Below are 14,659 nucleotides of genomic sequence, written 5' to 3'. Positions count from 1 at the left end.
TGCTAGTCATATCAAAACTAAATCTCACAAGATGAGCAAAAGTAAACGAAAAGCGGTTCATATCTCATCAGAATCCCAAGGAATCACTCAATCTCTTCAATCCTCGGCCTCGAAGACTCACCCCGTCCAGCCATGGGATCAACATCCAACCCAGCAATCCGATCATCCAATTCCGTCTTAATCTCCGGCATACTCCCAGAACCAATCCCCCACAGCAAAGACTTCTCCAGCCACGCCTCAAGACTCTCAATCAGGGCACGCAAATGTCCCCGCACAATGACATCTTCCTCTCGACTCTCAACGAATCCAAGGGTACGTAACATAGACGGAATATTACCAATGGTAGACGGACCCCGACTCTGTGTCTCCGCATGCGCATACCCATCGTCCATAAACGAGAATCCGAAACCAACGTCCCTGCCTTTCCGATTTTCGCGCGCTGTATCAAGCGCTTTTAAGATATCAAGAATGAGCACCACGCTCGCACGCCGCAAGATGGCACTTTCGGGCGCCGGCTCCAGTGTCAGTGTAGCCAGCGCAAGGTCCACGGCTGATCCTACGACCACAGGTCCCAGTCCCAGGATATTGCTTTGAATTGCCGAGGCGAGAATAGATACTGCTGATGCGCGGATACGGAGATCTTCTGGTTCAGAGTCGCTTGGTGCACCAGCTGCCCATGCCGCGACAATATTTGCCGCGTGGGCTAATTCTTCTGGGGATTCGTCGTCATCAGGCTCTGGGCCCAGTTCTTTTAAAGTGGTAGGTCCGACTGAAACTTTCCATCCTTCTGGCATAGTATATTCTTTTTGTTTTCTCTCTTCCCGTTCTTTTTGTCGGCGCTCTTTTTCCTCCTGCTTTTTGCGGTCTTGTTGAGCTTGAGGCTTGTTGCCTCGGCGTCCTGCCACGCTGACCATGCTTTCTCCAAGAAGTTTGGCTGTTTCTCCTGTCAGGGCTGTGCCCAGGTCTTGAACTGTTCGGAGGAGGGATTCGCCAAGTTTGAGGCGTTGGTCCAATGTTCGTTGCTCGTTTTTGTCTGCGTAGCTGTCTACCAGTGTTTTTACTACGGTACGTGGGTGTCGGGACGCGAGTGTACCGATTAGTTTGATGGCGTTAAGGTAGATAAACTCTTCGTTTGCGGTTGATTCGGAGATGTCGGTTATAATTGAAAGGAGGAGAGTAAGGGTCGACGGGATGTCGAGGACAGGTGAGGATTTCATGATCAGTTTTGAGAGTAAGGAGAACCCTTCGGCTTGCACTGGAGGTAGGTCTGAGTTGAGGTTTGAAAGTGCTTGACGGTGCGTTTCGAGATCAGCAATGTGTGGCGGTGGTGCTTTGGTGTCGGCAAGTTCTGGGGTGGTGAGCTGGATTTCAAGGAGCATTGATGAAGTTGTTGCCGGTTTGGAGAGGCTGTTACGAAGAAAAGGAATCAATTCGTCCAGGCGTTCTTTGATTGACTCCAGTAGTGACTTGATGTCTGGAGACATGGAGAACTCCGCCGATGCTAGAACGGTGGACAGCAAGCTAAATGCGGTAGATAATGACTCGGAAGTGTCCTCGTCGGATACTTCGTCATTTGTGCCTTCTGGGGATACAATGTTGGCAAGTGACGATAGCGATGGTTTTTCGGCCCTTTGGCCTCTCTGATTCTTCGAATTGGAACCCAACTGATATAATTCTCCTTCAATGACTTGTTTGATAAGCTCCAACACACGAAGAGGACGTCGAGACAATGTGTCCTTGAATGTATCCAATAGCTTCTCGGCAACCTTGGCGCTGACAAGCTTCTGAAAGATATTTTCTGAGTCTCCAATTTTCTGGTGCCCCTCTGTATCAGAGTGTACGAGCCATGTCTGGCTCGCATAAAGAAATATGTCACCGGTCAACTCTTCGCTACGCGGATCTGAACTTAGCAAGCGAGCGAACAGTTCTGTCCGGGTTTGAAGTGAATCAATCAATTTGATCATATTCGACTCTGCGGAAGCCTGGTTGTTTCGTTTGATCAAGTTGATTCCGCCCTGAGAACTGGGACTGTATGTCCAAGTTGAGCCACCATCCCACAGTAGATTATCAACAAGCTTCTTAAGTGGCGGCAACCCCACTGATATGCTGAAGTAAGTTTGGAGCAGTTCCATGATCTTATCATGGAAAGCTTTCAGTTCATGCTCTTGGGAATAGCAGATTAAACCCCAGAGTGGAAGAAGAATCGGGTACACAATCCTTTTTACCAACCCTGGATTTGGGTGTTGGAGAGCAAGCTTCCTCAGTCTGTCGAGCGCTTTATCGACCAATGTATCATCCACAATGACGTTTGATATTCTGCTCTGCGCAGGCTCCGATGACTCCACTCGCGTCATCCATTGAGTTGATGAATCATTCAATTCAGCTGTAAGCACGCGGAAAAGCGGTTCAATAAAGATTGAGTGGCCAATGGTTCCAGGGGCACCAAAAGCCCGCTTTCCCAGGATCCCATTTCCAATCGTGTATGAGACGGCCTTTTCAAGATCGGGGTCGTCCCCATCAAGTAGTGTCAAAAGTTGAGGAGCAATGGTTGTGAAGTATACCACTGGATCAACCCCTTGTGGAACGGATGAAAGGAGCTTCGAAATCTGCATTATGGCTTGAATCGTAAAATGAGGGCCGTTTGACGGCCCGCTTTGAGCCTCTTGTCCAAGTGATGGGGCGAATTGTGAGGCGATGAACATGATTGTTTGCAGCACGCCCCCAGGACGAAGCGGAACCTGAGATATTTGACTTGAAACTTTTGACTTAAACCATGCCGCAGTATCTGCCTGGAGAAACGCAGACAGAGTGGGTAGCAAGACTGCACTGGGGGTTCTGTATTTTTTGTTAGTATATGCATCTGAGTGACTCGTGTCGCGAGATGGCATACTCATCGATTAACCTGGCAAACTGTTCTTGAATATTTGATCCATCCCCACGACTGCTACAGTTTGGGTTGAAGGCAAGGTCAGCTGTGCCACTGATAATATCGCTTAGGATGCGACCTCGGATGATGGGCTGGATGCTTGATCTCGTGTCCATAAGAATAGTAAGAAGAACCTCCATCACGTGGCGGAGAAGAGATAAATTGTGAGGTGTGCTGCTTGTGGAGACATGTGCCTGCTTTGCAATGACACCCGCTGGCAGGACAGAAATCACTCGCTGCTGTAGAGGAATTCCAACACCAGATGAGAGTGACGGGTAAATCCCTTCAAGAGAAATCAGGTCCAACAGCGCATGAAGCATTCGGCGACGCTTTGCATCTTCAAGAGCCACATCTTCACCTTCCGTGGCTAAATGCTGAGATTGCTCTAAATCAGGCGTGATAAAGGCTGTGTGTATCCGGCTCAGTATTTGCAGTGCCTTGTCGACAACAGTGGTCCTTATCTCATCACCGCTGGATGAGGAATCACTATTCCGGCTTAAGGTTTCCAGTAGTGATTTCCCTTGAGTCTTCTCAATTTCCGCTTTGCAACAGTTAGCTGTATATCGAATCACAAGACGAATGGAATTCCCATGCCTCTATTGAGTACTGGACTTAGAAAGTCATTGGCATCTTTGAACGCGTCCCGAACTTCCATGGGCTCTCCCATTGTGTGAAAGTGCAGATTAGCTCAGGAGATATGTCATCATTCAAATGTTGGTCTCGAGAGTCGATATCAGAATGAGCTTTGGTGTGCTATGGAAGGACCGAAAGCTCCAGTCTTGGCGTCGAAATGGCTTGGTCAGCACCACGCTGCAGGTTTGATTGATTATGTAATCTATGCAATCCTAGTCAACTATATTGACTAGTCTTCAGGTCGATTGAGTTGTTTTCCAGAATTTAGAAGACGATGCCCTAATTGAAACTACTATTCAAAGATTTTGTTGAACGCTGCAAGCGACCATATAAAGTATTCGGAGGCAGCATGAAGTGGGCTAAGCCAGAACGCATGGTGGTCGTGAATATTGCGAATCAAACTGGCACAATTCAACAAAAGCTCTGCCTTTACGTTACCGGTAATCTCGACAGACTGCTGTTTTTTTTAACTCGTTTAGACTTCAGAGTTAGCAACGCAATGCTGAGGCTTCATCAATATGTATGTTTGTATAGAGTGGATAAATGTATAATATTAGTCAGCTGCATGTTGCCCCTCGCTGCATAACTAATCAGTGCCCCGCCATGGCAGAACGTTAAGGAAGATTCCGCGGCGGGACGGGCAGCGGAGTTTTTTTTTTTTTTTTTTTTTTTCTCTGTCTTGCCGTATTTTGATTATCGCATCGCATTCCTTTTCGTTCCACATATTACTTGTGAACTCCCTTTCTTTGAGTTCGCCGCCCTATTCCACGATGTTGAACGACGAAATCACGGCGCCCGAGTCGCAGTTCCAGGACCTCAATGAGGTCGTCGACAGAAATGACGACACTGGTGTTATGCAGGTGGAGAGTCTGTGTATGAACTGCCATGATAATGTGCGTTTCTCCGTTGGATGCTTTTCCTAGTCTCGAAATCGTTTATCGGGTATTAAATATTCTTTTTCTTGCAGGGCATGACAAGACTTCTGCTATTGCGTGTGCCTTACTTCCGAGATATCATCCTTGAGTCATTTGAGTGTGAGCACTGTCATTTCAAAGACAACTCTGTCAAGTCGTATGTTTTGGATCTCAGCGAAATCCGTGGATATATGCGATGCTGACTTTATGTCTGAAAGTGCCGGTCAGATTCAGGAACAGGGCTGCAAATACACCCTCAACGTCGAGAACGAAGATGACCTACAGCGCCAGGTCATCCGCAGTGATGTCTCCATCTTTAAGGTCGAATCGCTCGGTATTGAGATGCCCAAGGGCGAAAGTCAATTGACCAACATCGAAGGTGTCATTCAGCGCATTCACGAATCGCTGAGTGGTGAGCAGGATCTGCGCAAAGAACAGGCACCAGAACTCTACGCCGCCCTCGAGCCCATCATCGAAAAGCTGAAGGATATCTTGGAGCGCAAGGGCTTCCCGTTCACTGTCTCTTTGGATGATCTTACTGGTAACTCTTGGATTGCGCCTAATACCACCGATCGTGGCACCAAATACCGTCGCCAGGAATACCCTCGCACCCACGAACAGAACGAGGAGCTTGGAATTTCTTCGGACCCCAATGCCTCGCAGGATCAGGAGGAGACAAAGGGTGCCAATGATATGGGTAACCCTGAAGACTTGGATATTGTCGATGGCGAGGTCTATGATCTCCCCACCGAGTGCCCTGGATGCACCAGCCAAGGTGCATCCACCCGCATTAAGCGCGTTAACATTCCCCACTTCAAGGAGGTCTACGTCTTTGGAACTAGTTGCCCGGAGTGTGGCTACAAGAGTTCTGATGTGCGTACCGGTGGTGAAATCCCCGCAAAGGGCAAGCGGATTACTTTGCGAATTGAGAACGAGGTCGACCTCTCCCGTGATATCCTCAAGTCCAACACATGTGCCTTGAAGAGTGAGGACCTCGAAATTGAGGTTCAGCCTGGCACTCTTGGTGGACGTTTCACCAGTGTTGAGGGCCTTTTGACCGAAATTAAGGACCAGCTTTACGGCCACATCTTTGATGCCGAGGGCGTTTCCGGTGGTGATAGCATGGAGAACACAGAAAAGGGCAAGTGGGAAAGGTTCTTCGCCAACCTGGACGCAGCTATTGCCGGAGAGAAGAAGTTCAGCATCACCCTTGAGGACCCCATGGCCAATAGTTATGTCCAAGACTTGTGCTCCCCTGCTGTGGACCCGCAGATCACCATTGAGGAGTATGAGCGGACTGCTGAAGAAGAGGACGATCTTGGTCTCACTGACATGAAGACCGAGGGCTACGAAGAAGACGCCAAGAAGAACGAGGATAAGAAGGATGAGGATAAGCCCGAGGATCAAGAGAAAGCAAGCGCTGCCATGGACAACTTGCTTGAGGCTTCCATGGGCAAATGATTCACATGCTAGTTGCTCGGCTACGATTTGTTATGTCCATTTTCATGATATGAGACGCTTCCTGGTTCTTGGTTTATATTATGGCGTCTGTGATATGTACATTTGTTTTCACTCTTAGATATCCGGTGGTGATGGGGTTGTTGAGAAAAGAAAAGTTCTTGTGCCTATTATACGATTCGATCTGTTGGCCTTTTACGAGGGTTGTAGAAGTATAGTAAAGTCATTGTAATCTGGAATGAGGTCTTATTGGTAGTTTGGGGAATCAATTTATCACCATATATGTACACGCAATATTCATGCGAACGCAGTCAAGTGGAGTTGCTATCTCCCTTTTGCTTTGCAATGTATCCAGGATCTACAGTACCAGGAGACTGACACCCGACTGACCGTCATAGTGAACACATTAATGGAACCAAACCACACTTTAGGTAATTTCCTTTCTGGGCCATTGATTGAAACATCGGATTGGGTAGGTCTCAAGCTCGTTCCATATGTGGTGCTGACAGGGCCGTGGATACCGAGAATCAATGTCTTGTGGATATCGCAAGTGACCCGCACTTAATGCCAGCAGGCTGTTTCATGTCCTGAAAGACAGTAAAAGTAGCGCCTGGCAATCCGCAGCCGCGCTGATCGATGCCATCGGTGTCAAATCAGGCCATATTATCAAACTTATTTGGACTATGCATATGTTGGAGCATTCACTTCGCAAAAGGGTTGGCATGGATAGTAACACGTTCAATGCGAAGCGCGTCAAAGTCGTCACTTTCCTTCGGCTGAGAAACCTTGCCCTTCTTGTCGATCTTCGCATTGGCCTTCTCCAGTTTCGAAAGAACATCACCACCCTCATCCTGTGGACTTAGGTTCAACACTTTTCCAAAGACAGTACTAGCACCGTCGAGATGCGGCGCAGGCGCAAAAGTAATGAAGAATTGACTTCCGTTTATAGTTGCACCAGTCGCATTCTGAGAGCCAGGTGCTGTTCTATCCTTGACAGGGCGGGATGCCATAGAGAGGATACCGCGGGCATTGTGACGAATTGATGGAAGATGAATTTCTTGATTCATCGCAGAAGGATGGTAGATTGATGTGCCGCCTTTTGGGATCTCAAATGGTAGGGTCGGTTTTGTGGAAGTTGAGGGCTTAGCGACTGGTCCAAGGGAGATGTCACCGCCTTGGATCATGAAACCTGGAATGAGGCGGTGAAATGGGGTATCATTATAGGCGCCGCAAGCACAAAGGGCGAGGAAGTTTTCTGTAGTTTGGGGGACTGCTTCACAGAAGAGCTCGACCTTGAGGTCGCCCTGAGTGGTATGGAGCTGGAGAGCCAATTATTAGCACTCTAGATTGGTAACAAGCGATAGAGAAGATTATGATGTGTTTGATGCTTACCGTGACAGACATTTGAATGTGAGATTCCCTTCTTGTTCACTATGCGCGGTGACACCAAGAAAGCAGAAGCTGATGCGGGCGATGAGCGCGACCTCGTTATAGCGCTTAGTCATACACATGGAAATGCGGCCAGGGCTCGATCTCCGCCGATTATTGTTTACAGCTTCAACGTCCTCGTTCCTGACTGAATTCACATTATCTTCACTCTTCTGCAAGATCCAGTACTAATTCAAGAACCCCTGGATACCATATATCAAAATTTGGCATTCCTATCAAACACCGCCGCTTCTTCGACAACGTCGGCCGCCCTGGTCTGAAGCAAATCACCAACCATGAACCACCGCCCAGTAGAGCAAGCTCTAGGAAACTTGGTCCCGACACATGCCAGTGACTTACCACAAGACCTTGTTAGCTTGGCTTCTAGTCTTGTTGCTCAATCCCGGAGCTTCTCTAGTAGCCTGAAGCCCGAGGAAGAAATCGCCCGGCCTTATGCCTGCGCAGAGATCGCCTGCAGGAGGTATGCGCTCGACGGACTTTGCTGCCAATAGAATTAATTCCAATCAGGCTCATTTCACTGACACCTTTCAATTGGCAGGCTCACACGAGCGTTGAAACTTCCTCCTTTGCTCGGCCACCCGCCCTGCCCTCCGCGCGTCTACAAGAAGCTCTATTCATTCCTAGATCGGTCCCTTTCCTCTAGCACCGTCGGCATCAAGCGATCAGCAAGCGGATCTGTCGCCGGCACACCATCCCGTTCTAATTCCACTCAGACGACCCCTACCAAAGCTACAGTTGGAGGGCGAACCCCTTCAAAGGCAGCTCCCACACCCCGGGGCTTACAAAACACACCCTCCAAATCGACACCTTTGAAGAGAAGTGTTAGTGTTGCCAAGCTTGGCACGCCATCCAAGTCCGTACGAAAGCCCATAGCCCGCCCCAATGGCATTTCCGCCTCTACTGTCATCCCGGATGCCCCAGCATGGGCGATGACAGCGATCCGGACAGTATGCAAGACACTTTCGACCCCAGCGCCACGAACGACTACCTGGTCGCGGCCTCCGATCTCGAGAACCCTTCCACCTCATATTTTTGCCGGTGTCTCGTCCATTCTCTATTTGACATCCAGCATGTCCAGTAACGAAGAGGGGATTGATGAAGAGACCCTCGATTTCCTGGAGCCCATTGTGTCGATTACGAATGCAAACAACGATGACGATTTCAAGGAGCTTGTATACGCCATGGTCGTTTCAGTATACTTCCTTGTTTTGGCTCGTCGACGAAACCCAGCTGCATCAGCAGATGGTGAAATAGCGAGCGAGGGCCAGAAAATGGACAAGAAGACTTTCACCGAGATGCGCCAGACGGCTCTGACTAGTCTTGGCCTCCCTAATGACAGGCGCCACCGCGATGATGTCGATCATTGGATCGGATTGATCATGGAGCAAGGCTGGGCTAATGGTCAGGAATGGTTTGAGAACATTCCACTTGCGGGAGAGTTGGACGGCGAGGATGAGGATGGGAATTCTTTCCGCAATCTTGATGAAGAGGATGCGGCTTTCCGAGGTGTGAAGCTACCTAAGCGGAACGATGAGACTCGCGGGTCCAAGAAGGGATCTCGGCTCAATGATGCCACTCACGGTGGTCTCCTACCAGGCCTGGGAACCATGATGCAGGATCGCGTCGATTGGCTCAGTGAGGACCGCCGCGAAGACTTTATCGACTGGAAAGCCGAGATTCTCGGCCGTATTGAGGGTGGACAGAGCAGGGCGGAACTTGCGGCTGTCTGAGCTTTGTCTGTTTGTAGGATGAGCAAGTAGGACTAGTACTGATACCCTTATGACGATATGAGTAATAATTATGCACTCTATACCTTGATATACTATCAATGGATGATCTATGTACGTGCATTCGCCAAATATGCCAACCATCCAAATCTATCTGCTTCCAACCCAAATACCGGGCTACCAGAGCCATATTCAATCGACTCATCAACATGAATGCCAATCCACAAATGATGCCCAAAAGATACCATTGACGCCATGAGAAAATACGCCTTAGTACCAAATGCTCCGTGTCCGATGGTGGGGAATACCCTCGTTGTGCTCCGCTTCCAAAGTCTTCATTGTATCGTATAGAAAGAAATCAATGAGGATCGCATTGATCCCGTAGGTTTTGTGTGGCTTCTCAGCGTTTTCAGTGGGCTCTTCAGAGTCTTCATTCTCAATGTCGCCAGTCTTAACAGACTTGCCAGCGGTCTTGACCTCCGGGTGCCGCTTCTCAATCTCACGCTTAATCAGCTCCACACACCAAATACTGGTTCCACGAAGCTCGACTTCCCAAGTCGAGCCTGGCGTCAACGGCTTTAGACTACGGATATGGTTTTCCAGTGGGGGAGAGTAGCGGAGACACCCAAGTTGGTGTAGCATCTGTGGGATACGATAGTCTGTACGATGTCATTAGCGATTGAATGAGATGGTTGTAGAGATAACATTTGTACCTGCAAACATTGTAATCTTGTCAATGTCATGGAACTCTCCAAAGTCCTCGCCATTGAAGCAGGCCCAAAGATCCGCGACCAGGATCTGGGCTCGCTTATACAGTCGCACCCGTTTGCCGTGGAAGACTGTCTCATCGCGGAAACAGTCGAAGCTCTCCGTGAGCAAGTTGACAAGGCCTGCGGCAGAGAAGTTGGCACTATCAATGCAGTTTGCAAAGCTGCCTCCAAATTCCTGGTATCCATCTCAATTAGAGCTTGTAAAATGTGGAACGAGTAAGAAGACATACGTTACACAGGACTTCACCAGCCTCGCGCAAGCATTGTACTCGCTCGTGGAATAGAGGGATCTCCTCGTCTGTAGCAGACCGGAAGACATGTCGAAGGATCTCCTCTGTACATTCTAACTCGTTCACCCAGAAATCGGGGGTGGTGATAGGAATGCCTGTGGATTTTATGGTCAGCCTCTCTTCTTACAACAAGGGTGAGGGGTGTATGCGGGGCTCATACCTTCATCGATGGCTCTTTGAAGAGCCGCAACCAAACTCCAATATCCAGTCCACTTCTGCCCACGATACTCGATCGCAAAGCGCTCCTCATCTTTGTGCTCTGACCAAAAACTGAAATTCAACAGATCCATCGTGAAGATGAAATCCACAGTACTCTCATCTTTAGTCTGCGGATGAAGCTCGTGCTCTGACCAGGTCTGGGTACAGTATTCTTTCTTCTGCATCATACGCCATATTGTCTCGGCCGCATCTTTGGTGTGGGTCAAGCTGAGGGCGACATCAATGGCATTGTCAAAGACATACTGAGCATTCTCCAACACTTTTGTCTCTGGCGGAGCACCTTTATTTGACTTACCGCTCAGCCCGTAATGCTGGCGAAGCAGCTCCACCAGTTCAGGATCCGCTTCGTCCTCGGACCCTGAATCGATCGGCTGAGTTCTGGGTTGAATTGGTTCCAGCGAAGGCATTCTGGTTGTTTTTGCGGTGATTTTTATCAGTAAGGTATGACGGATGGACTATCCGGGCGTAATTGTCGGTATCCCCTAGATCTCCTGGGGTGCGACAGGGACCAGATACACAATAGGAAGGGTCAACTGAGGACCAATCTATCCACCCATACAAAGAAACTTGGCCAAATGCTGCGATAGAGACACTAAGATATGCGATATATGGATCCCGATCACTCTGGAATTGCAAAAATGAGGGATGGGAAGGTTCTTTCTTTTCGCCACGGAGAAAATCCATCAATTTTTGGATAGAAACATCTCTTATGTAAGCAGGGGCACGATTGAGGCTGAGGGTGAAGATAACCTCCTGCTCCACGGTGATGTTGCATGCATTCCAAGTTGTTCCTTAAGAAAGCTTATGTTATTTTATTGCCTCGTTTAAGTTGGCCAAACAAAGTACCTCCTTGGCATGAATTGCTCCAATCCTTGAGGCTATAAGGAGTCATTGAGTCGTATTCTTGACTACGGTATATAACCACGGATTTACCCAATTCCCCTCAGGTGTGATTTATCATTCAGCCTGACCAGAGTCGTGTTTGAGTCGGACTCAGGCTGGACAAACCCAACATATCCCAACCTAGCAATCACCTTTCTTTCTTCCAATTGGAAATATCCACTAGAACAAGCGGGGATGCAAAGTCCTGTTCACAGCCGCAACCTTACAGGTTGCCTGGAATGCAAAAGGCAATTGCACAAAGAGATGAACAATTGTAGAAGAGAATGCAGAATATAACAGACATAATTAATCTAGACAATTGCAAATGAGAACAAAAAGAGAGGAAACAAGGGCGGGAGATAAGGATAAAGTGTTTGGGGTGGCTGCGGAGTTAGCGGGCGAAGCTCTGCCATCATCGACAGTCAAGACGTCGTCCCGGCCTCTTCTTCCGGATCTCACACGCCCTGCGTTCTCTCCTTCTCATCCACCCTCTCTACCTCACTTTCTTTTGTTCCCGCGTGATCGATATGTTTTATTTGATCCCCGGCCACTTTTGATCGTATCCAGAGAGAACCTCATACTCAACACTGCGCCCGGGATGGCGGAAAGCTCGATCAAGCGTTCGCTAGGTGTTGACCTCACGCGCACCATTCAAGAGGTAAGGGATCCTTGGGAGGGCAACGAAAGGTTCTAAGAGGACTGAAGTCATTCAACGCGATCACATACTGATGCTATTTTCTTTTACTAGGCGCGCGTGCTGCTGGTTGGCGCCGGCGGCATTGGGTGCGAGCTCCTCAAAAACCTCGTCCTGACAGGCTTCGGTGAAATTCACATCATCGACCTTGACACAATCGACCTGAGCAACCTCAACCGCCAATTCCTTTTCCGACATGAACACATTAAGAAGCCAAAGGCCCTGGTGCGTCGGTCCCTTCGATTCCCCTCCTTGAATAGCTCCTGCGGCGCACAACACGCGCGATGTGCGCATTCACACCAGATTATGTTCTGACAAGGCTCGTTGTCCATTTAGGTTGCGAAGGAGGTTGCGCATAAGTTCCAGCCAAAGGCCAAGCTAGAGGCCTACCATGCCAACGTCATGGACAAGCGGTTCAACGTGGAGTGGTTTCAATCATTTAACCTTGTCTTCAATGCGCTTGACAATCTCGCTGCACGACGCCATGTGAATCACATGTGCCTTGCCGCAGCTGTTCCCTTGATTGAGAGTGGCACCACAGGCTTCAACGGCCAGGTGCAAGTCATTGAGAAGGTAGCTACTAACCAGGAGCAGAAGTTTTGGCTTTAGGGAAGAATATCGCTGACTCAAGCAGGGATTGACTGAGTGCTATGATTGCAACCCCAAAGAGACCCCCAAAGCGCATCCTATCTGCACAATCCGCAGTTCGCCGACTCAACCAATCCATTGCATCGTGTGGGGTAAAAGCTATCTATTGCCGTAAGTTAGCCCGAAGAACTCGTGGATATTCAGTATCTCACCTGTGGATATAGTGAGTTGTTTGGAGATAGTGAGGACAGTCCAGAGGGCCTTGATAATTCAACAACCGCAGACAATGGTTAGTCCAAACCATCATGTCCCTTATGGCCTTCTCTTACTGATGCTAATTGATATTCAGCCGATGAAATCGCAAAATTGAAGCAACAAGCGCAGCAGCTCCAAGAAATCCGCGATTCCATGGGCTCTGAAGAGTTTCCACACAAGGTCTTTGACAAAGTATTCAGGATAGACATTGAGGAACTGCGTGGAATGGAAGGTATGTGGAAAGAGCGCAAAGCACCCGAGGCTCTTGACTGGGACCAGCTCCAGGAGCAGTCCAAGTCCGTCGACCCTACAGTCGTCGACATAGACCAGAGGGAATGGACAGAGCCAGAAGCCTTTTACGTGTTCAAGGATAGGTGAGTTTTGCTCCTAGATAATATGTTTTCTTTGACTAATTTGAGATAGCCTGGACCGCTTGAGCAAGCGCCTTAAAGAGCTCCAGAAGACTGCATCGTCCGAAGGCCCTACTCCAATCATAGAGTTTGACAAAGATGATAATGACACATTGGATTTTGTGACCGCAACGGCTATCCTGCGTGCTGCGATATTCGATATTGAACCTAAATCTAAATTTGATACTAAGCGTGAGTTCAAACCTGCTGATGTATCCGATCTAAGCTTCTAACACGCGTCGCAGAGATGGCTGGCAACATTATCCCCGCCATTGCCACTACAAATGCCATGACCGCTGGGCTCTGTGTGCTCCAGGCTTTCAAAGTACTCCAGGGTGATCTCGCAAATTCAAAGATGGTACTGATTTGCAGCCCCTTTCTGAAGCCTTCAATTCGTTGCTGACGCTGTTATACTTGCAGGTTTTCCTCGAGAGATCTGGAGCCCGCGCTATCAACTCTGATTCTTTGAACCCTCCAAGACCGGATTGCGGCGTTTGTTCAGCGGTGCATGGGCAGGTAATTGTCGACCCTGAACAAGCAACCCTTAACGACATCGTGGAGGGAGTACTTCGATCAGAGTTAGGCTACGGCGAGGAGCTCTCCATTCTCAAAGAGTCGGGTATTATATACGATCCCGATCTTGAAGACAATCTCCCCAAAAAATTGTCGGAGCTCGGAATCACAAAAGACTCGTGGATCACTGTCGTCGATGAGGATGATCAAGATCAAGATCCTCGCGTGAACTTGGAGCTTTTTATCATTGAAAAGTGAGTTACACGTGGAAGAACACTTCAAGGTTTGAAGCTAAGTAAATATAATATAGAACGGAACCAGCCGCTGAAGAGGTCAAGCCCGCCGTGCTGAAAAAGGTCGTGGACATCCCACGTAAACCAAAACAAGCGACACAGCCCGCTTCCGAAGATGCACTGACAAACGGTGCCTCTTCAACTGGCAAGCGAAAGCGGGAAGCTGAAGATGATGACCTGACGAATGGACACGTCGCCAAAAAGGTCGCGGGCGAGTCAACGTCTAATGGAAACAACAGCGAGCCCATCATTATAGAAGACGAAGGTGCTATCTTGATCGACGACTAGAAGATAAGCTATTCGGCTTCACAAAAAGGCCCAGCCCATGCATTTTCTGAAGAAAGAAAATAGAGTTTTGGTGGCACTCAGTTTGAATTTTGGACTTTATTATCCATGTTGTTACACCTGTATTATATCACGCCACAGCAAGTTATGTTTGATTGAGAAAAGATTTAATGATCTCACAATGGTCATCTCTAAACCAGCTCAAAGGCAGACTATATATCGGAGTAAAAACATATTAAGCTGATTTTCCTTGCGATGCGAATTGTTAAAATAGTCTATTTACAGTGAATTCTATTGTACATGGATGGCGCACCGAGACTCAAGACAAGGCTAGCTTACACCTGGACAAGATA

At 48.5% G+C, this 14,659-nt stretch overlaps 6 protein-coding genes across 6 annotated transcripts; 3 read left to right on the top strand and 3 right to left on the bottom strand.

The window, feature by feature from the left end:
* Positions 1-83: 83 nt before the first annotated feature.
* On the bottom strand, positions 84-3,593 carry N7484_004166 (RTP1/Tango6 family protein; the record flags this gene model as incomplete). The annotated part of the gene is made up of 3 exons (XM_057114586.1): positions 84-2,835; positions 2,891-3,467; positions 3,539-3,593. 3 exons carry the CDS (start codon positions 3,591-3,593, stop codon positions 84-86), a joined length of 3,384 nt encoding a protein of 1,127 aa, XP_056974726.1.
* Positions 3,594-4,329: 736 nt separating this feature from the next.
* zpr1 (zinc finger-containing protein ZPR1) lies at positions 4,330-5,934 on the top strand (the record flags this gene model as incomplete). Its single annotated transcript, XM_057114585.1, has 3 exons — positions 4,330-4,452; positions 4,527-4,630; positions 4,692-5,934. 3 exons carry the CDS (start codon positions 4,330-4,332, stop codon positions 5,932-5,934), a joined length of 1,470 nt encoding a protein of 489 aa, XP_056974725.1.
* A 698-nt stretch (positions 5,935-6,632) lies between these two features.
* On the bottom strand, positions 6,633-7,335 carry cyp5 (uncharacterized protein; the record flags this gene model as incomplete). The annotated part of the gene is made up of 2 exons (XM_057114584.1): positions 6,633-7,250; positions 7,324-7,335. The coding sequence occupies 2 exons, from the start codon at positions 7,333-7,335 to the stop codon at positions 6,633-6,635; spliced, it is 630 nt and encodes a 209-aa protein (XP_056974724.1).
* A 320-nt stretch (positions 7,336-7,655) lies between these two features.
* Positions 7,656-9,110, top strand: N7484_004163 (uncharacterized protein; the record flags this gene model as incomplete). Its single annotated transcript, XM_057114583.1, has 2 exons — positions 7,656-7,840; positions 7,919-9,110. The coding sequence occupies 2 exons, from the start codon at positions 7,656-7,658 to the stop codon at positions 9,108-9,110; spliced, it is 1,377 nt and encodes a 458-aa protein (XP_056974723.1).
* Positions 9,111-9,377: 267 nt separating this feature from the next.
* N7484_004162 (queuosine 5'-phosphate N-glycosylase/hydrolase) lies at positions 9,378-10,793 on the bottom strand (the record flags this gene model as incomplete). Its single annotated transcript, XM_057114582.1, has 4 exons — positions 9,378-9,766; positions 9,821-10,052; positions 10,108-10,262; positions 10,328-10,793. 4 exons carry the CDS (start codon positions 10,791-10,793, stop codon positions 9,378-9,380), a joined length of 1,242 nt encoding a protein of 413 aa, XP_056974722.1.
* A 1,073-nt stretch (positions 10,794-11,866) lies between these two features.
* Positions 11,867-14,309, top strand: N7484_004161 (E1 ubiquitin-activating protein ubaB; the record flags this gene model as incomplete). Its single annotated transcript, XM_057114581.1, has 10 exons — positions 11,867-11,926; positions 12,017-12,187; positions 12,299-12,535; positions 12,597-12,721; positions 12,775-12,839; positions 12,900-13,179; positions 13,229-13,407; positions 13,461-13,573; positions 13,636-13,982; positions 14,039-14,309. The coding sequence occupies 10 exons, from the start codon at positions 11,867-11,869 to the stop codon at positions 14,307-14,309; spliced, it is 1,848 nt and encodes a 615-aa protein (XP_056974721.1).
* Between the last annotated feature and the right edge of the window lie 350 nt (positions 14,310-14,659).

The sequence above is a fragment of the Penicillium longicatenatum genome (assembly GCF_028827895.1).
Source record: "Penicillium longicatenatum strain IBT 33135 chromosome Unknown contig_2_segment0_segment0, whole genome shotgun sequence".
In the NCBI taxonomy this organism is placed as follows: Eukaryota; Fungi; Ascomycota; class Eurotiomycetes; order Eurotiales; family Aspergillaceae; genus Penicillium; species Penicillium longicatenatum.
This window is presented reverse-complemented; position numbering and strand designations above follow the sequence as displayed.